We start from the raw sequence: 21,748 nt of genomic DNA on the forward strand, positions 1-21,748 counted from the left end.
CACAATGATTTTGCTACTTCTGCTCACATTCTTCCTTACACAGCACTAGTTTATCCTTACTATGCCTAAGAAACTAACTAAGCAGACAAAACACCTGTTGATGTAATTAGTTACCACTTGAACACTTCTGTATTGCTTTTTCAATAAAAGCAAGGTAGAGACTACAACAATATTAGAGATCTGATATAAGAAAATGATGAAAAAAGGCTGGCTTGCTCCACACAGGCTGCTACCTAAGGCATAATTAAAAGCCAAAGGAGGAAAACAGAATGACTGAAAATGTTGGTGCATGTACTCCATACACCTACTTCACAAGTTTAAAAATGTGAGATCAAGAATTATAATTCAGAAGCAGCACACCAGCAATGTCATGATACAGAGTCAGGCCTATCTGTCCCTAGTGCTAGTGGAAATGTTTGAGGTCAATGCTGAATTGATTCCGGTCTTTGCTTTTGTCTTTCAAATAACATTTTAAAGCTGGATTAACTCTCAAATCCAGTTCATCACACTCCCTACCATAATTCTCGTCCTATGCCCTAAAAAAATCTTAGGCTACTCCTGTGAAAGATGTGGTTGCACAAGGACCGCAAGACAAGTAAATCTTTACGTAGCACACAAAGACACATCACTTTTCAGCATTTAACTGCAAACAACAGTTTTCAGTTTCAATCATAGAAACCAATCCTTGTTTTTAAAGCAAAGTCAATTAATTTCAGACAATATAATTGAGAAGCCACCATTAGAATTCAACTTAGGATATGAAAATATAATCCATCAATCTGTGCAAGCAAATTCCCTTCAGGACATTTTTAAAGAATAAGAATCACAGAGTTCATGCCTATTGTCCTTGAAATTTTTTTTGCTGACAACACTTACAGTATGCTTACCCAGAATATCACACTCAATACCTCTTATTTCCAAACACTTTAGGGACACAAGGGTTTAGTCCATCAGACACCAACCAAAGAACTTCCATATAAAATGGATCATGAAGTGATGCTCTTGAAATATTTTGTGTTTTTTTTCCCAATTTTGAAGAGATTTGAATCAAGACCACCAGCTTCATTTAACTTGCTGATCAACACAGTTAACACAAGTGTTGGTGATGACTTCATTTTGGCCACAAAGATATTAAGAATGGTTAAGAAAGCATCTTTGGTAGCAGCCATCACTTCAGCCAGTTTAGTTCTGTTACATTTTTGTCTCCTGCTATCAGCATTTATCAGCTATTTTGAATCATTCAATTTAAAACAGTATGTTACACCTAAGATCTAAGTTGCAGCTGGACAGACTAAATCTAGTAGCTACCACTAACTCATGTAAAATGTTACTGCTGCTTCTAAATCACCCTGGGCTGCTTAATCACAGCACCTGCCTCCAATATAGCCACACAAAAATGTAAGTGAAACTCTTTACTTGCTTTAACTCTTTGTACCACATCACAGCTTCATATTTAAAGACAAGAGAAAGAATAAAAATCCCACCTCCTTATTTCTGTGCCTGAATTTGTTAGACTCCAAAACAACCCAAAAATTTCAGCAAGAGTAAGGAGCAGTGGGTTTTATCAGCATGAGGGACAGACCCTCCTGTTGTCTTTATTCTGTCTATTCCACTGAGAAACAAAGATTATTTAAACTGTCGAAACAAAATAAGTTGACTGTTAATACCTGGAAGGACTCCTTTCTCAGCTCAGATAGCATTAGATCTGATGAATTTATTTAATCTCAATGTGTCTCAAAAAAACAGAGTACTTTCAAAGCTGGAACAAGTGAATAATAAAGGCAGCCATTTTCAGGGGTTCAAAAGTGAAAAGCATACACATATTAATATCTAGTCTTCTATTCAAGGTACTTCAAAGAGAATAGCTAGAAGAGAAATTAAAGCAAATGGGGAAAAAAAGCAGGAGTGCAAGGATCTTCCTTTTAAACAATAAAAATATACCAAGGGAAATATTCTTCAGTAAAGTAGTTCTTGAAACTGGTTCCAAGATATCAAGTTCAGGTCTTAGAGAAAAGCACTTTGATTATAACTTTAACAATGACAGATACAGAAGAAAATGTCAACATCTGCTAATCCGTCATGTTTCTGCTGCACCAAAATTATGTCTACAATAAAAAAAACTCACCACTTACCAAGTGCACTTATAGCATCCTCAAAAAGATTTGATCGAGATGTATCACCTGTTGTACTGTAAGATGAAGACAAGTGCAATGGTAATTACAAAACTTTGGAAAACTTCCTGTTTAAAAAAAAAAAGAAAGAAAAAGAAAAAAAAGCAGCAGCAGCTGTAACTCTAATAGCCCCTTTTGTTTCTAAAAAACCAACAAAGCATTTCAAAGAGCTCTCTTTTGGTCCTATAGTGAGAATAGATTTTACAAACTTACAATGCTAGCATTTTTAACACAAGGCCAATCTTCCCCCGCTGCCCCCCAGAAGTTTGGCTCTTGCCCATCTGCTCAGGGATTAGCCATCTGCTTGCTTGAATGCTTTAAAGGGTGGGAGAACAAGGTGGATTTTCAAAAGCACACAGCGGTCTCACTAACTGCTTCTCCACAGTCACCAGTTTGACCTCAGTGAGGACCCAAGGAGGTCGGTGGCAAGCATTTATTAAAATCTCAGTATACTGCTTTCCCAGGAATATAAACTGCTAACATTTGCAATTACTCCATCTCAAGTTATCAAAGTAGTTAAATTACAGGATTAAAGGCTCACCTCCATGAACAGCAAGGAACACAGAGGCACATCACTAGGCAGAGGAATACCAGTTTTAATCGGCCACAGCCAAGGGTGCCCCATTCCCAGGGCTGCAAAATTAAAGGATCAGCCCCTTGGTCTCAGGGTGACACCCAGGGTGGGTCAACAGGACCCCTTCAAGGGTATTACAGCCTATAGGGTGGTGCAACTCACTGTGGGGTGCCAGGAAAAAGTGCTGGGGGGAAATCTAGGGGAAGAACCAAAGGCAGGGAAAAGCTTAAGGCACCATGCAGAAGAAAAGCATGGGTCAAGAGAGCAAGAAGAGGAGAAAAAGGGCCACTGATACGTAAGAAACACTTGCCTGGCCATGCTCTGCACCTCACCACCCATCCATCCTGTCTTTTTGTTAAATTACACTTCTAAAAATTTTTCATAATGCAAGGTATGTGTGTCTCTATTCTACACACACATGTGTATGTGGAATTCCAAGTGTTCACAGGGACAGGGAATTGTGGGTTGGGGAGATCCAGACACTCTGGAGCCAGCAGCTGCTGAGACTGGACACTGTGGAAGTCTGAAGGCCAAGGACTGCAGCCAGTTCCTCGAGGAGCCCTCTGTTATGTGTGTGTGCATGTGTAGGCAAGGGAATCTGAGTATCAGGGCCTGGAACAGGGTTGCAGGGCCCAGGCACTCCCCATGTCCTGGTACCAAAACCTTTGCAAACTCTAAGGGACCAGCTATCTAAACAGAAATTCGTAGTTTTCATTTGTGTTTTATACATATTCATTTTGCAGTAGTGGGCTTTGCCCTAAATAGGCAGAGGGGAACTTGATGTGGCTGAAGCATCTTGCATGAGTGCTGAGATCTTCCCTGCCTGAGTTGACCTAAGCAGCCAGACATATATTTATAGGTATATACATATTGTGCGTATATTTTGGGAATACATGTTCAGTCTTGATCATGTGACAGACTTGAAGACATGGAGCTGCAGGAGCCTCACATTTATCAGGCTGCCAGAGTTGGCAACTTCTACCAGCAAGTGAACTATCATCAGATTGATGTGAATGTTTTCAGAAGATGCCACTAAAAATCCAACAAGGCACTTACAGAGATCTCTGTAAGATCTATGCAAGAAATAATTTGTTCCAACAAGAATGCCTTACTGCTCTCTGTCAGTAGTAACGATTTACAATCAAAAAAAGATCAAAGCAAAGCAGGACGCCACCTGGCCTGGCCTTGGGTCAATAAATCTTGCCTTAGTAATCTAACTTCTAAAGCAGTACTCACCGAAACCAAGGCAGGTAATAACCTTAATGTATATGTTAAATTATTTTGTACCTCCCCGTTAAATGTATACACTGAGGCTCCCTTACTGAAGTTTTACAGAACTGCAATCTGTACATGAGAAACACTATTTAAGTATAAATGATTGATCTTTGAACCTACTGGAGAAACTGAGCAGCGAAAAAAAGAAGAAAACCCCACTCATCATTATTTTTTAACAACTAAGTCAATTTGACTGATAAATGAAACTTCATTTGCATTCCATTTCTAAGAGATACTAATTTTTCAGAATTGCAAAATTTAATTGTCAATTTGTATATTTAGTACAAGAAATCTGTTTTTCAAGACATTAGGAAATTACAAATCTTGCTACATTATCATCAAATCAGTATTTGATGGTGTTAAAAATACAATCACTTAAAAAATACTGTCTTGTATTTTTTAAGTGATTGTATTTAAAAACCAGTATTCCCAGAAACAACACACAAATAATTAAAACCCAGAGTAGGCAAAATGAAGATTTGATGCCATGCAGCACTTCAGGGACCATTAAATTCCAGTAAACAACATTTTAATCCCATGCAGTACTTAAGCAACGTAAGCAAAAAAAGGCAAAAACATTCAACAAGGATGAAACCTCTAACTTCCACCCGATTTTCTCAATTGTAGAAAACAGAGGTGAAAAGTTTTCCCAGGTCCCACAATTACCTGCAGATGGGCCAAGGAACATTCAGAAAAAAATCCAATCTTGTAACTTTAAGGCATTACATGATTAAGAGCAATACCATATCCTACATTTTGGAAGAAAAAGCTCTTTCCAGAAATTAAGGGACTCATAAAGCAGTAAGGAATTTATGATTTGAATCTGACCAACATGATCCAAAGCAGAATCAGTGTGTTTATGAGCAGGACAGGACACATTTTTTAAGACTTCAAGCGCTTTGTGAGCAGTAGATCCCCACTGCAGAATATTCTCAGTCTGAAAAGAAACTTGCAGGATAGCAACTCTGAAATGCCTAACAGGAGCTCAAGTCATGTGTAATTTAACTCTCCCTTCCACAGGTTTGTTCCCAAGACACATCCCACAGGAGAAGGCATAAGCAAGGAGAGGTGCTTCTTAAAATCAGTAATGTTATACTTGAGTCAGAGACTGAAATTACAGTAAATAAAGAAGAAGAATTATATAGAATAGAGAGTGATTGGACTAACAGTGTAATGAAAACTTAAAATCAAAACTAGAAGCAACAGAAATGGGAACCCATTTTTGGAGGATTATTCATACCGGTCAATTGATGATGGACTGACAGCAGCTGGTTCCTCAGGTGGCTTTTCTTCTGCCTTCTCCTCTTTCACAGCACTCACAGGTGCAGGTTCACAAGCCACTGTATCTGGTGTTGGTAGTGGAGGGACAGGAGCTGGCACAGGGGCAGGAACAGGGATTGGTGCAGCAACTGCTGTGGGAGCTGCAGTTGTTGAGCCAACAATGGAAGTGGCATTTGACAGCTGAGTCGCTCCAGCTGCTGCTTTGGGCTACGGGAGGACAACAGAGTTCAGGCACAGCACAAAGCTCATAAATCCATGGCTCTCTAGAGGCAGCCCACTAAGTTCTGTTAAGACCATTTGTGTTTGATATTGCTGCCTCAACATCAAGCACAACATTAAAACACTGCAAGACGTTAAATCTCTAACACCCTTGTGTTCAAACAAGCAACTGAAAGCGTCACTGAAGTACTTACACACCTGAGCGCTCACGCTCTGAGGATAAAGTGAAATGCGAAGACCTAAATATTTGCAGACCACAATATTCTAAATATGAAAACAATCCTGTGTTTTACAAAAGCACATCTTCCAGAAGAAACCAAGCAAGTTGCAAAAAACATCTGCAGAACAAGCATAAGCTTTTCTCACCACTCAGATCGGGAAAAAAGTGATTAAGACAGAAATCACATTTCATTATGAATGCTATTTGCTGGAAAACAAGATGCAAAAAAAAATTAAACTTCACCTGCAACATGTTTTAGTTATGCAACCTTTGCATTCAGGCCACTACAGTAACATCTCAAATGCTTCAGTTCTGAAGTAAGCACCAAGGATACAGCAGAATGAAAGACTATCAAATTTACAGCAGAATATTTAGAGCAAATAATACTTGTATCCAATTGTGAAATCATCTTCACATCTCTAATGGAAACTTGAATTTTTCTTGGATGCAGTATTAATCCCATTATACAGAAATAGCCCCAAGGGCTGACAAAGCTGACTCCAATCTTTGTCTTTCCAAGAGAAATAGCTGAGCGTTAACAAAACTACTTATTCAAGGTGCACCACTTTCAGACATTGCCTGCTTGAAGAAGAAAACATTTACTTTCTCCCTTTGTCTGCAAGGAGAGGTAAGGTTAAGAATGAATAGCTTCCAACATGACAGGCACGGTAAGTAACATTTTAATAAACACTCAAAAACACTGACACAGTTGGAATGCAAGGGGGGTTATTTTCTGCTGGATTCCTAAACCCTTAATGCAACAATGTCTGAGCATCAGACAAAGTTAGCAGTCCGTGCCTACATGACTGGGCATGTCTTACTCACAATAGAATCAGGGAAGGGCAATTGAGCTCCAAGACTAGCAAAAAGATTGTAAGACTGAAGAAATGCCAAAAACCACACGTCCTTTATTATCAGAACATACCAGATTTAGCAGTTCTTCATGGAGACCTGCATTTAGAATCACAGAATTGTTAGGGAGAAAGACCTCTAAAATGATTGAATCTAACCCAGCATTGCCACACCCACCACTAAACAGTGTCCCTAAGTGCCACAACCACACATTTCTTGAACACTTCCAGGAGTGGCAATTGCACAACTTCTCTGGAGTCTTCTGCTATCAACAAAATGAAAAACCGGACTCTGACATCTCATCTGCATGTGTTTTCTTGCACTGATAAATACCTCTGAGGCAAACCACAGACTAGAATGCTGTTCATTCAGGAAGACAGAAACAACAGTAATCTTTAACAAGGCCACATGCTTAATTATGTTTAATACTACCAGATAGAAATAAAGGGCAACAGAAGATACGTTTTCTTTGTCAGGAGGAGGAACTCTAGCTTCAAAATTAATTTCATATCCCAAGACACAGATGAAGCCAGTTTTATTCAGATCGCAACAGTCTGGAATGCCTGGAAAATCAGTGGCTAGATTCCTGGAAGCAGCCTGACAACTGGTTCAGAGAAGAAATACTTAAAACACATGTCAGAGTCATTCCCTATAAATTGTACTTGCAGTCTTTCAAAACCCACAGGTTTGTTTACCACCAGATGTATCCCATCTCTACTGGTCTGTCCTGTGGAGTTTGACAGAAGAAAAAGCCATGAACAATGAAAAGCAGCATGGCAAGGCTGGAAGAGTTCCATACAGATGATTTAACAACAAACTACCTAGGTTTCCTTCTTCCTTTTAATAATAGAAGGGAAAAAATAGCACAGAGACAAGAAAGAATGAACAGTAAAATCAGCCATTAGTAATTTTTTCCTTTGATACAAACATTCAGCATAGAGCAGCAGCAAAAATCAGCCTAGGCAAACCAAGACTGTGAAGCAATATTTTTTATCTAGACACACAAGCTTTTTACTGTTGACCAGAAAACTTGCATATGATGAAATTCCACTGGTTTTAAGGATGGGCATATATTCATCACAAGAAAAAACAGAATTAAATTAATGAAGATTCCTATTCAAAAGAAACGATTACTCACTTTTGTCACCATAACCACCACAAAGTTCTTCTCATCTATCTTGTATTCTTTAAGAGCAGTTTCATCATTAAGGATTTTACCTGGGAAATTAAACAGGCAGAAATTAAGAAGTTGTTCAGTACATCAATAGATGATCTTGGAATTTCCTCACGAAAACATGTTTTATGCAGATTTATAACTGTTAAACAATCCAGCAAAAAGAACCTTGGCCATTAAGCTTCAGCAGCAGAGCTACAATTTTCCTCGTGTGATGTACAGAGTAGTGGATAGCTTAAAGGTTTCTGCTCTAAGTGCTGAAGATGCTTTAAAACTATTTAAAATAAAAGCATTAAATCTGGAAAGATTCACTGGATCTTAACAAAGATACATGTAATACAGAGGAAAGTCATTAACACACAAAAAGCTTAACCAACTAACTTATGTCTGCTTACACAGTAAGGGAAATTCCTTTTTTCTTATCTTCCACTTGTTCTTCAGGTAAGAGCATTACCTGCAATAACAAGTGTGTGACCTTGCAACTTTAACAATTTGCAAGGCTAAAATCTTAGAAAACGCTAGAACCATTCCATAACTTGCCACCTTGATAGAAGGATGAAAAAGCTATCAGGCAAACACAGAAACATTTGTTACACTATGACTTCTGATGTTTCATAACCTGAGATGGTACTGTGACAAAATAGATTTGCATCACTTCTACAAGAACTTAGGAACACAGTAAGCCACATACTTTTTGCCTTTTCTTAGAACAAGCTGACTTAGAGATAGCACCACAAAACAGAAAATCAAATTTGTATTTCAGTGAGTTTTATAGCGCTGATTTCTAATACAGAACAGTCAGAGAATATTTTACAATTTAAACTGACTAATTTTCTGAAGATGTGCCACAGACTGCTTACATTTCACAACCTCTCTAGTGGAATGGAATTAGAGAGACACATCTTTATCCTGATGATTGCAAGGAAATAAGCAACATATACACTTCATGGGAACACAAATGACTGGTTCCACTAGTCTTGCAGGTCAAACATTCAAGGAAGTATTACATGTAGTGCAGTAATAGCATGCTAATACCTGTAGCATCTGACTCAGAACCTACATGGATTTACTTACATTTTTTATAGGCACTTTCGGGAAGGCTTTAATGAATGCGTATGTGATACAATATATACACTTTATAAAAGCGTATATATACAGACATCCTGTCTTCTCAGAACATACCACTCAGGGTTTCTAGACCTCGCCCTAATACAGGTGTCAACACAATGGATCTGCCTCTCTAATCAAAGTCAGCTGGGGGTATCACTTTGCTTTACCAAACTACAAAAATTCTACAACTCATGTTAATAAAAGTAAAAGCATCATCATTATAACCTTGTATCTCTTGTCCAAGAAAAAGATTAAAAAGAGAATGCATCTTTGCATAATATTATATTCTCAATCTTATTTCCTATACATCCTATTGCTTGTGAGGATTATTCAATACTGCAGATACATTCTGGCTTCGCAAAACACTCAAGTCGTGTCACAGAATCTTACACAATCTTTGATTTTTCACTATCACAGAAACACAATTTTAAAGGTGTCATGCAGTTACACACATTGCACAAAGCCTTCTGCCTGGTTCATGTTCCTGGGTAATGCATGAGACTTCCACCTTTATGTTCTTGACATGCACTCCCCTCATCAAAGTACCAGGGACATAAAACTTGCTATGAGACACAGTCCAGAGGAGCTGTACAAATGCAGAGACTCACAACTTCTCTCCCACTAGCATCTCTCCACTGTTAACATTGGCTTTAGCTTATTACAAGTGAAAAAGACAATACTTGTTACAAAGCAGTGCATGACAAAAGAGAAAAGTCCACCTAAGTTTCTTTCAAGCTCAGTTTTAGAGGAAAAAACCACTAGAGGGAGCACAGGAATAGCACCAAAGCTCTGCGATGAAGTGAGAACAAAAAAATGAATTTCTGTATTAGCACCAGAATGAACAAGGCAAGTAAAATAAAGCTCAAATAAGGTTAATTTCATGTTTTATCTGACATTAGCCTGCTTTTTGCCAGTACTTACTACGCGTTTCTAGTGACAGAGCTTAAAAGTACCTTGTATAGCAAGGATTTGGTGGTGGGTTTCTTTTGTTAATCAAAAAGAAATAATCTGGTTTTTAATTCTCTGAGGTATATACAGCAATGCTTCAGCTATAAACAGCATAAATTGAACAAGAAAAGAATTAAGCCAGAAGAGCAGCTTTGACCTCCTTAAATCCTGAATTCTTGTAACAAAAGCTATTTCTTCTTCACCCAGCATATCCCCAGGACATCAAGATACAAGAGCAAGGATGACAGACACACATGCACTAAAACCTAAAAAATTCTAATTCAAAATTAAGAGTCTCCTTTGACACTGAGTTTGCTTTTGTGTTTATGGGGGTTTTTATCCTGTCTGTACTTCAGTTCTTAGAAAACCTAACATTCACATCTAAGTCAAAAAACAACATAAAAAAGGCAGGTTCAGATAAGTTATCTTCAGAATATCCATTACCTGCATAAATTAGTTTTTGGCCAGCTACTGGAAAGGCATCTTTCCCCCTTTCTGATTCAATCTTCTCTTTCAGTGCCTTCACCTAAAGCAAAAAAACAGTCTTAAGGAAAATAAAGTTGACAGTAAAAACCAAATTAGTTCTACTTTTAAATACTGAAGAGTAGTTTTCAATCATGTCTTGATTATGTCAAGTTTATCAGTCTTCTGAATATGTCACAGTAATCACTTTGCAGAGCAACAGGTCCCTTTCCCAAATAGTCTCCTGTGCTGAATCAAATTAGGTAATTAATTTTTTCAAGAGAAGCCATTAGTATGAGTGTACAACACAGTGAAAAAGTAAATTAAGACATTTGAGGAACAAAAATGTTTTCATCTCTTGACCCATTTTCCCTGTTCTTTCCCTTAATGCAGAGGGTACACTAGCGAAAAACAGAGCTGAAGGTTTTCATCATCATAACCACTTTTCAGGAAATGCCTGGGTTTGTTTTGGTAAGATCACAGTGACATTCAACCCTGAAGTCCCCATATGCAAAGGCTTGAGCAAAATGTTCAGACGCTTATCTCACATAAATTGTTTCCAACTCCTCCCCCTCCACCACAGTTGCTTCACAAAGCAATTCCAAGCCTACACATTTACTTGCTTGCATGGACCACTGAAGTATCATCCACAGTTTCACAGTACCAATAGCTCAAGTGGCACTGCTAGTTGTCACGTGTAAGAATGCTCTCAATTCTCCAGAAAGACTCCATAATGCTGCCCTGAGGAGGTAAAGCAAGCTCCTGTAAAAGCATTCCTCTACTGACACATCTGCAGTCATGTTTTAAGACAAACTGCCTGCACACAGAGTCAATTCTTCTTGCTTTCTTGCAGACACTCCCAGTATACACAGAACAAAGAAAACCAATCTGTTATGAGCTTATTACTACAAGCTAACACCACCTTCTAAATATTGGGTTGGTTTATTTTTTTTTGAATATTCAAGATCTTTTTCATAAAACTCTGCAAGGATACAGAACACAACATATGGCTTCCCTCTATGGAACTAAACAAAAATAGGGAGCCAGTTTGTTGATTTTTTTTTTCCCCCAGCAGATGAAGAAAGGATGTTTTTGGTATTTTTGTTATCATACACACATCTGCCAAATTAGTCTCCAACCAGGCAGTTGCTTTTCCACAGCAAAACTAAGAGCAGCTCACTACCACCTCTAAGTCCTGGAGACAGTAAATTTGACAGTAATTTGCTGAAAGTATCATCATTCTTATGCACTTATTTTACAAGTCTGTCCTACCCTTGGATTTACATTTCTTTATATTTTCTTGAAAATTAAAAATGTAACTTGTTAATTTCTCCCCAATTTTAAGCATGGAAATCACTCATGTTGCTACTGAATAATCTCCTTCACCACAGATAAAGGATTTTTTTTTCCTAAACTTCAATAATAATACTGTCTAATACTTCACACAACTTCAGGTAAAGTCCTACATGCACTAAGGCAAATTAATCCGTTGAACCATGTTAAACGCCTGCTATGTTTCCAAATGTCTACTTTTTAACACTCTTTTCATGCATTCTTATACTTACACACTTGTACCAACCACTAAAAGATAATGACTCAAGGCGACTTCTTTAGTACCCAATTACCATGCCTGTCATAGATTTGAAACAAATATTGCACTGTGACTCACATGTATGATCTATTTTGAGGGAGAAAATTAAAGCTTGTTTCACGTCCACTGCATCAATAAAGCTAGTGGCTTCAAATGTCTACTTTATCTTCTTCATTTTCTATTATTTTATTCCAGACAACAGTCTTTTTCCCACAAGGAACAAAACCAAGATGTGTTCTCTCAAACATAAATGTTTGAACAGCTAGAAGTTTAGGTCAGGATACAGTGAACACATATGTTGATTTACTATGTAATAATTGGATCTATGGAAAGGAATTAAGATATTTACAGTAGGAGGATCCAATTACTCATTTCCCTTTGCTGACCACCTGTGTGTAGCATTTCCCCTTATTATTACTGTGCTGTGACTGATGTTCTGCAAGTGACCTGAGGCACCCACCCCATCCTCTCCAAATGTAGGCAAACTTCCATTTACACCATGAGGCCAAGGGAAATGAGAAAAAAAAACTGTTCTGGATATCTGTTCCAGTGCTTCACCATTCTCACTGTACCAAATTCCTTCCTTACATCTACTCTTAACAAGCCTGCTAAAAAGTCTGTCCCCATCTTTCCTATCAGCCCCCATTTGGCACTGGAAGGCTCTCCAGGGTCTCTCCAGAGCCTTCTCTTCTCCAGCCAAAACAACCCCAGTTCTCTCAGCTTGTCTCTATGGGAGAGGTGCTCTACACTCTGAAGAACTTCAGGGCTTCATCTGGACCAGCTCCAACAGGTCTACATCTTTCAGGTGCTGAGGACCACCAAGAGCATGCAGACCCATGTTCCACAGGATTACACCAAGGAAAACTATCTCAGCAGACACAGGCCTTTTTTCAGCCTTGTTGGACATTCAGATGGCTGTGCTACAGCTACACTATCCCCTTCCACAACCCAAATACCCCCTCTGCATACAAATACTGACATATTTTTTTACTATTGTGGTGGTCTAGGTCAGGACAGACTAAAGACATAAACTAATTACTATGCAGTAACTGGATCCACGTGAAGGAGTTTGGTATTTATTGCCTCAGTGAAGTAGTTATCAATGCAAATAATGCCATGAGGTTACAAAACCATGGTGGCTCTGAACAGAAAAACAAACTACAGGTTTGCTCCTAAAGAACAGAGACAATCTTTGGCTAAAGCTTGCCAATACAGGGGCCACCATTAACTTCTTAATTCTTGAAAAGACTGGAAATCCAGAAGAGAAAAGGACATTACAGTTTTCATTGCTGGTCTTTATTCTCTGCCTGTATTCCTGCCATGTACATCCATCACTTTAAGAACAGATTATATCCTAAATTGGAACACAAATTACTTCAGTTCTCTGGCTGACAGCTTACAAAAATCTAAAAGAAATTCAAGCTTAACATAACTGAGGCAATTTACAGATCTTCCTATCTATGCCCAGGGACACTCTGACATGTGCAATGGGGAAGATCATTTACATAGGTCTCTCATTTAAATGGACATTCATTCTACTGTGAACTTTTGCCATCCAAAGATACCCAATATGTCATGGTGACTGACAGTAATACACCATGGGCTCCGAATTACAAATTAAGAATTCTCTAATGTCATTCAAGTTGCTCCTTTAAAACAGAAAATACACCAAATAGTCAAGTAATTTCCAGATTACATTTAAGAACATTTCAGAGCATTGTTTAACTGCTTTATAAAGAATAGTGATTTAGATAAGGTAATCTGTCATATCTCAAATGAATACAATGAACTGATAGCATCATATTTATTCAAAGGAACAAACAAAAGGACTTAAACCAACACTTTACTACTAGAGCTTGAACCTGCAAGAAAATGCAGTCAGCTGCAGACTTCATCATTCTCCTATTAGAGACAGAAGTTCAAGAAACAACCAGGCTAAAATAAAAAGTGCTTACCTATTCTTCTGGCTTTCATCTCTACCTAGACTAGGAGGCCACAAACACATCATTTGCAGAGGATACAATACTAATTCTTAGAACAAAAAATGGAATAGAAAAGATCAGATACATCAATTTTAGCAGTAACATTCCAGTGGCATAGAATTTCCTCTTGTAGGCCTAACTGAAGTGACTGAAGGTATAGTGAGAAATAACTGTGCCATTAATTCTGCTAAGAGAAGAAAATGCATGACCCATGCAACAACCTGCATGTCACACAGTAGTCTGATGCCTCATCATTTAGATTTAAACCACAGATGTTCCATTTTCAAGGAGGAATTTAAAAAACATGGAGAGAGAGAGGGAGAAGACCTCTCAATGCTTTTCTGAAAAGGCAGCTGCATCTTCCAGCTGCTGGTACAGTGAACTGCTGAAAAAAGCAACATCTTAAACTTTGTCTCTAGCAAATTAGGTTGCTGAGATCCTAGACTTCAGCACTGCCATTGGTTATTAAATGAAAATTCGTTTTGGGGAAGCACACCCAGCACACTGATCTGTCAAAGAGAGGAATCATCCATAGATTATGATTTTTTTTTTTTTAATTTGCTTTTCTCATAAACCAAACCTTCAGGCTTCCTAGCTTTATTCAACCTGATTAGGGTTCAAAATGTATTTCAAACCTCACCAAATCCCGTTTTTCTTCTGCCCTTAATAAAATTTCCCAGCACAATAAACAGAGCCTGTATTTGATAGCAATACCTTTAAGAAAGAGCATCAATTCATCTACAAACACTTTACCCTAGAGATTCAGAAACAGCACACTTACAAGTAAGATGACTTTCTTCTGCCTGCTATGAATTTAGACATGAAACTCTCCCTACTACTCAGAAACTGAATGCAATGTCCTCTAGAATATATGCCATGCAATCTGTTTAATAAAGAGCTAGAGCTGATCGACTCCTAACTGAAAAACTGAGGTCTTCCAAAGAAACACTGGTCATTAACTGCATCCCAGACAGGCATCTAAAAATGGGTTTCATGAAGTCACCAGTGCTGAGTTTCCCAGTTGTTCCTTGCAGTCACTTTTTGCCAGCTACGCAAGCAGAGCACGCTGGGTACCATCCAGGCAAGCACCTCCCACTGATCACACACCCTTCCCCTTCCCTCCCACACACTAATTTTCATTTCATCTACCTCATATAAATGCTAACCCAGAAGAGGCAAAAATCATCAGTTTATTCAGAGACTCATTTCATAAATCCTAATGAAAAAGTGAACAGCGTACTTTCATCAGTTTTAACGTATAATTACACAGGCAAGACAAAATGCTTTATTTCTTGAGATGTTGGGAGAAACTGAATAGAAAACTGGTAAGGATCTCTTCTGACATCAAGTCACAAACCCATCTTCCACACCACAATCTTCAGCAGAAATCCGATGCACCCACAGACACGGTTGTTTGCTACCTCTATCATGAGGCTGCTACAAAGTTTACTCTGATATTGGAAGTCTTCTAGTTTCCAGCCCAAGTTAATTCACAGACTATGAATATTGATTTGTTCTTATGCTGATGTTATAACTCACGCATGAGTAGCCTTCCCACATCCCTTGGTGCTTGCCAGCATAAAACATTTACACAATTTCACCCAAACTTGTGAGCTAAGCTAAGCGGGTCTCCTTTAGTTTCCTTTCATGTCAGAGTCACAGTTTTCCACAGGCCCCAGGCACTTCTTTCCAAAGGTAAAAATTCATTGCCTTGGTGGACAGAACACTTGATGCAGAATAGCATCACTACTCTCCGTGGACGTTTCAGGATCAATGATCCTCAGGGCTTCACCTTTTAATGAATCCAATTCCAATTAATCTGTGATGCTCATTTGAGAGCTGTTTACCAAAATCTGACCCTCAACTAGGCAGCCAGGTACTGATGGTAAACTTAGTGTTTGTCAATGTCATCGTGTTTCAGTTGATTTGTACTCAAACTTTAATTAAATGAATTAAAGGACCATGAAGAGATGGATCCCAAGACCAACTCTGAAAAACCCTCTCTACCAACCTACCTACTGCTGAACTGCTTCTCTTTGAGAATAAATGCTGCACAGAGGGTTTTTTCTTTTAACCTACCTTGTAATTCTCTACCACTCTTCATCTTTTTCTGTAGTAGGCTAATAGGTTTCTCCTAGACTTTGGGAAAAGTCTTAGTTAGACAAGGACAAAAGTATTACTCCAAAGGCCTTTGTTCTTTTCCTCTTCCCTGAGGGAGGGCATCATAGGCTGAAAACTTGTTTAGAATTTAGGCTTAATATTACTGAGTTTTCTCCTCCCACTGCCTTTGCAAAAATATTTACATATGTTATACTGCTATACAGAAACTGCTCAAAGTCAGGCGAGGACAATGCAGCTGTATAGACAATAAACCTGCTAATGAAGCAACAAACTGACCAGTGCAACAGGTTTTACTACCCTTAATCAAACTCCATGATCAGCAACTGATTAATGACAAATATTGTGCCTACTAATGAAAACATGCAGAGGATAAGAAACTACTAAGCCCATAAGGAAATGCTTTACAGTACTTTTTACTGGTAAGAATGCTTTTGGTTCCAGCTACTTCTTTCTACAAATTATAAAACCAGGTTTTTCTGGCACAAAACACCATTTAGTGTTCTCTTATATTGTCCCTCTAAACAGGACACTCATATTTAGCCAGAGGGCAATCATGGTGGTTACATGAACAGATCACTGCCCTACTTCAGGCCTCAAAGGCATAACAGATACAGTAATTGAGAAGAACCACAGGAGAGGAAGAGCCTTGTGAATCTAGTCAGGTTTACAAGCTTAGTAAGTACCTGGGGGGAAAAAACAAAACAAAACAAAACAAAACAAAACAAAACAGCTGAACTCAAACAAACAAGGCATCTAGAATTACTCCAGCATTTAAAAACAGACAGGATAAAGCATTCATAAGCACCTTTATTTACTTGCTGTATTTACTGTTGCTGAAGTTTGCATACAAAGAAGTAGCATTCTCTGAAGAAAAATAGTCTGGAATTGTCAAGGTAAAAATCCAAATTTAGCCCTGACATTTATTTTCTCTGCAATTACCTCTACCTTTCTAATTTCCTCTACAAAACTGAACTCATCTACACACAAGTGAAATTCAGAAGTCTAGCAGTTGTTATGCACTGACCAGAGACCAACAAAAATAATTTCTGATCTCAAAGCAGGCCTCCACACACTTCTGCCCTGCATTTCAAAACTGACCTAAGCCCTGCCTGAAAGAGGATACACTGGGGCCAGTTTTCTGATGCATAAAGGTGACTAAAAGAGCTGAATTCATGCAGCTTTGTACTAAAACAGGAACACAAATTTCAATCAAAAGCAGAGCTTTCAGGAATCTGCAGCCTGAAGAAAAGATGGACAGTCCTCTGAAGCCACAAAAGCTTGATTTAGGAAGAAAGCTTCCATTCTGAGTGGTGACGCTTGCATGGTCTTCTTGATCCTCCTGTATCTTTGCGCAGACAGTTTTTACAAGAGGCATATTCCCCACAAACCAATTTACAAGTACAAAAGTGACACAGCTGTTTGAATGTGAAGAAAACTGACAAGCCATTTTGATCAGTTCTAACAACACACTTTAAAAACCCTTTTCTAACACTGCATGTTGACCAGCCACTTGGAGGGGTGCCTCTGACACAAAAACACAGGGAAAGACAAAGAGAGGGAGAACAGTCAGTGTGTAGACAACACTCTGTGTGCTCACAGTCACGGCAAGCCTTTCCCTCTCCTTTTCCAATTCCTTTGGAGCTCCCTGCAGGCAGGGACAGCCATCCTTACAGGCTCTAGGTAAGACCTGCTGCACATCACCATGTCCTGTGAAATAAAGAGAGATTTGTTGTACTGAGTCCACTCCTCCCACAGGAACCATGACCAAAGACACAAACCTTGGTGAGAGAAAACATTGCCAGCTGTGCCCTTCAGTGCTATAAATTTACAACACCTTTCTCACACCTACAGATATCCTTGTCTGTGTTTCAGAAATTCAAAGAAAATAGTTTTGAAATGTTTCTGAGTAAACACAGATAATTATGCACAAGGACAATGGGACTCCAGACAGTAGCAGGACCATCTGCTTATACTAATCCTTTTTAATTAAAATGTACTCTCCACTTTCACCAACTTTCAAAGGGAACACCTTCCAGCCTGTTGTTATCTATACCAAGGACAGATACCCTTGCTTTCCAGTCATACCTGCAAAATAGACCTTAAATACTTGTATAGAACCATCCTTAAGTGTATACAAGCTCTATATTTACCTTCTAAGTGTACTGGCCACCTTGGGAATGGTGACCCAAGAAAGTCTAGATTTTGAGAAATACAGCATATTAGACTGCCAAATTATTAGAAGTACAAAGCTAACTTTTCTTTGCTGACTGCTAAATTGGGTAAGAAAATTCTCAATAAAATAGCTGAAAAATCATGGGCAGAGCCACAGCATTTGAAAAATGGGTAACATACAAAGACATATTCCAATATGAATAAAATAATTTTAGTTCTTTTAAGTAATTTATGGTATCTTATATTTTCCTTTATTCATTTTTTTAAATAAATGTGTCATCCTGCCCAAAGTTCTTTGGAAATTATATTTAAAACACTCATTAGAATTTCAGGAAAATATTCCTGAACATGTGAAAGCCTAGCCCTTTTCAACAAAGAATCAGAGTAACTTCCTTGCTTGAAAATCCTAACTCTAACCAGGACACAGAAAAGGGCTATCCACCAAAGAAAAGCAGTAGCAAAAAGCCCCTACAGAGTTAATTAAACAAATACGAATTATAACAGACCATAACTCCAAAACACTACAGTCTGCCAAGAAAGTATGAAAACAATGGGAAAAAATGTAGCTACTCTTACTCTGGTGATCTCTGAAGTTACAATTTTGCAGAGTCATGTATCAAACTACAAGCAGCAAGTACAAGCCCTTCAAATTCACACCTTCTCTGCCTGTGCAGGCACACATACATACCCAATAATAAAATCCTAAAGAGAGGCAAGAACAACAAAACAATCCTCCAGAAGAGAAAAATACCTACTGCACAGCCCAAAGAGCAATTAGAGAAAAATACCAAGACTTGAAACAGAAAAACATCTTTAACCTAGAAGGGTACTTCTGAATTTTGAACTGAGCACGTTTTCTCTAACCACTACAATTATAAACTCCCAGAGAAATACAAAAACAATCCCCTTACCCGCAGCTGCTGTAGGATTAACCTGCACTGAAATACATGTAGGAAGGAGGTTGTCATGTGTACATTCATACTCATTCACAAGTTACAAGCTGGAGTCAGCTTTCACCATTTCACTCAGCAATAGTCCCTGATTCTTCCAGAACTGTTATAAAGTTAATTCTTCTGACACAGCAACGTCAGCATCCAGAAATCCCCATAAACACGTTTAAATAAAGCATACACATACTAAGAACACACCAGAACACAGCAGAAGCTCAAACATCCAACACTAAGCGTTCTGCTGACATGGTGTTAATCAAGCTGGCTTTTTCCTGGGTGTTCAAGTGCTGTGGTAGAACAGCGAAATGTGAAAGCCCATATTATGTGACACGGAGACTGCGGCCGAAAGACTGCTGACATCCTGAATATTCCTTGCACTTCACTGCATTTTGACAACCAGGTTTTTAGGTTAACAGCACAGGGAGAGCTGAAAACAAAACAGGACAGACTTAACTTTAGCCTGGTGTTTCACTTTCGAAGTTAAGAATGTTTGCTGAAGATTTTTAAAACTCTGCATTGTGTCTACATTGTGACAACTACAACAGAAATGCTACATTTAGAAGCCTACAGTGTCAGCACTGTCACCTCAGAGAAGAGATGTGGCTACACAGGTCTGCATCAGCCTCAGACAGCGCTTATTATTTGCTCCTAACACAATGTTGCACATATTTACTTTCTCACAGAGAGCCAACAAAAAGAAGCAGCAGCTTGTGCAGATGGATACGTGCTTTCATTAACCCTGGTTATGTCTGAAGGCTCAAGCCCCGAGTGCCCCCACTCTGAACACCAGAATGACCACAATGGGTAAATCAACCCCTGTGTGGAGCTTGATGGGTGTATCACAAAACTTAAGGAGAAACAGCCAGGCTTGCAAAAATTTCATTCCGTAACAGGCTTTCCCCAATAACAGGGCCTGAGGCTAAATCTTTTCATTTTCTTTAGTTAGTCAGAGTACCTGACAATCTTCACCCAGTGCTTTGGCAAGCATGATAGCTTCAAGTATAGTTTTTACTCACTCAAAATACTCAGTTGGCCAATTTTTTAAAACACAACAAAACCAAAACTAGAGTCACACTACTGAAGGCAAGTTTAAAACTCAACTGTGTGATTTAGGAGGGAAAAAAAATGACCAGCTGCTTGTGCAAAAAGCTAATTAGCAAGGATAATTAATTATTAGGAAGTGTGTTGTTTCAAATTCTTACTGGAGGTTGGTTTAAGTATTCCTATCAACACCAGCGCTCAGCTACAAGCATTAAATCTTGTCAGAATGCTACCTCACACAGTAACATCAAATCTCCCCAGATTAATTTGGTACTGAGAGTAAGGGAATAAATTGCTAGGAACACAAAAGCAATTTTACAGAACCAGAACCCAACTTCAGAGCAACAGGCTTCCTGTACCTATCGCAACTACATGATTTTTGGCCTTGTCACAGCATAGGGCAGAAATCCAAGTAAACAAACCTACCTCTGAGAAACACACACATAGTCCAAAGACTAAAAGTAACCTTTCCCAAACTACATGAAACACGTTTTAAGGTCTTGGGAAATTAATCTAAGAAACTAGCGCACTTAGCTAAAATTTGCATATTCCAAAAAATCTGACTGAGAACTCCAACGCACGCACTTCCCCAACATAGCATATTTCAAAGCATTTTCTGATTTCAAGACTCAATTTGTAACTGAAGGCTCCAAGCTGAACTTCTCTTTACTAAGTTCTCTGATTTTGAAAATTTCCAACAGTAATTTCTTCATAATTTTCTAGAAAGTGTGCCACAGAAATTTAAACACATTTTTCATCTCTACAGCTAATAATAAAATCAAGTCTTTACCATGATCTTTTTAAAACAAAGTTCTCCTCAAAATCTACCATATTTCCTGTCTTACCACCCATTCCTGGTCAAAACCTGAAGTCATGCCCATGAGGAACATTTTTATTTTGAGCTACTGTAGCAGCAACATTTATAAACAGAGGGTGCATTCTCTTTTCCCACAATCCAACTTGTAGTCATTGCATTCTGCTGTCTCATAAACTAGTGAGGGCTTTGACTGGCAACATTCCTTCAGTCCTCTCCTTGAATTTACTTCCCAGGACCTTACTGAATGCAAGGAAAAAAAAAAAAAAAAAAAAAAAAAAAAAAAAAAGAGAATTTTCTCAGTAACAGCAAAGACTTATGTTTTAAATATTTGAAGGTTTCTGACTCATGCTTCTCCTAGGCATTTGCCACATCCCTCAATCACACTGGTAACCCAAATGAGCTCTTAGTCCAATTTTCAACTGGCATCCTCTATTTTTCTTAAGATGGAAGAGAGTAAAGCGACTAAAAAAGCAGATACAATGTTCCATAGTTTCTAAAGCTTCACTGCCCACCAGTCACAGGAAAGGTTGCTGGAAAGGAAAGCTGCCAGCCTCCCCAGATCTTTCAAATCAAGGCCACAAGTGTGTCTGGACTTGGCTATCAGAGCGACCATCCCTGCTCAGGCAAGTGACAAGGCAACATCCAACCCTGGCAACTCACTTAAGGCCTTTCCTCCCATCTAAGAACGCTGCATCTCCCCGAAGATTTTCCAGCGGGCTCCCGTGTGCCAGAAGAAAACATTCACCGGGAAGCAAAACACGTCTCCTACTCACTCACGGCATCATCGG

General features: G+C 38.7%; 1 protein-coding gene across 1 annotated transcript in view; it reads right to left on the minus strand.

The window, feature by feature from the left end:
- The window catches only part of RAD23B (RAD23 homolog B, nucleotide excision repair protein), a 35,424-nt gene that overhangs the window by 12,560 nt on the left and 1,116 nt on the right, over window positions 1–21,748 (minus strand). The window contains exons 2-5 of the mRNA XM_066181876.1: window positions 10,269–10,350; window positions 7,731–7,810; window positions 5,261–5,508; window positions 2,133–2,188 (exon numbers count right to left, since the gene is read on the minus strand). Coding sequence (XP_066037973.1) covers window positions 2,133–2,188; window positions 5,261–5,508; window positions 7,731–7,810; window positions 10,269–10,350 — 466 coding nt within the window. The remainder of the gene's footprint in view (window positions 1–2,132; window positions 2,189–5,260; window positions 5,509–7,730; window positions 7,811–10,268; window positions 10,351–21,748) is intronic.

The sequence above is a fragment of the Chamaea fasciata genome, unplaced genomic scaffold (genome assembly GCF_029207755.1).
Source record: "Chamaea fasciata isolate MVZ Bird 193981 ecotype frontalis unplaced genomic scaffold, bChaFas1.0.hap1 SCAF_4, whole genome shotgun sequence".
Taxonomy (NCBI): Eukaryota; Metazoa; Chordata; class Aves; order Passeriformes; family Sylviidae; genus Chamaea; species Chamaea fasciata.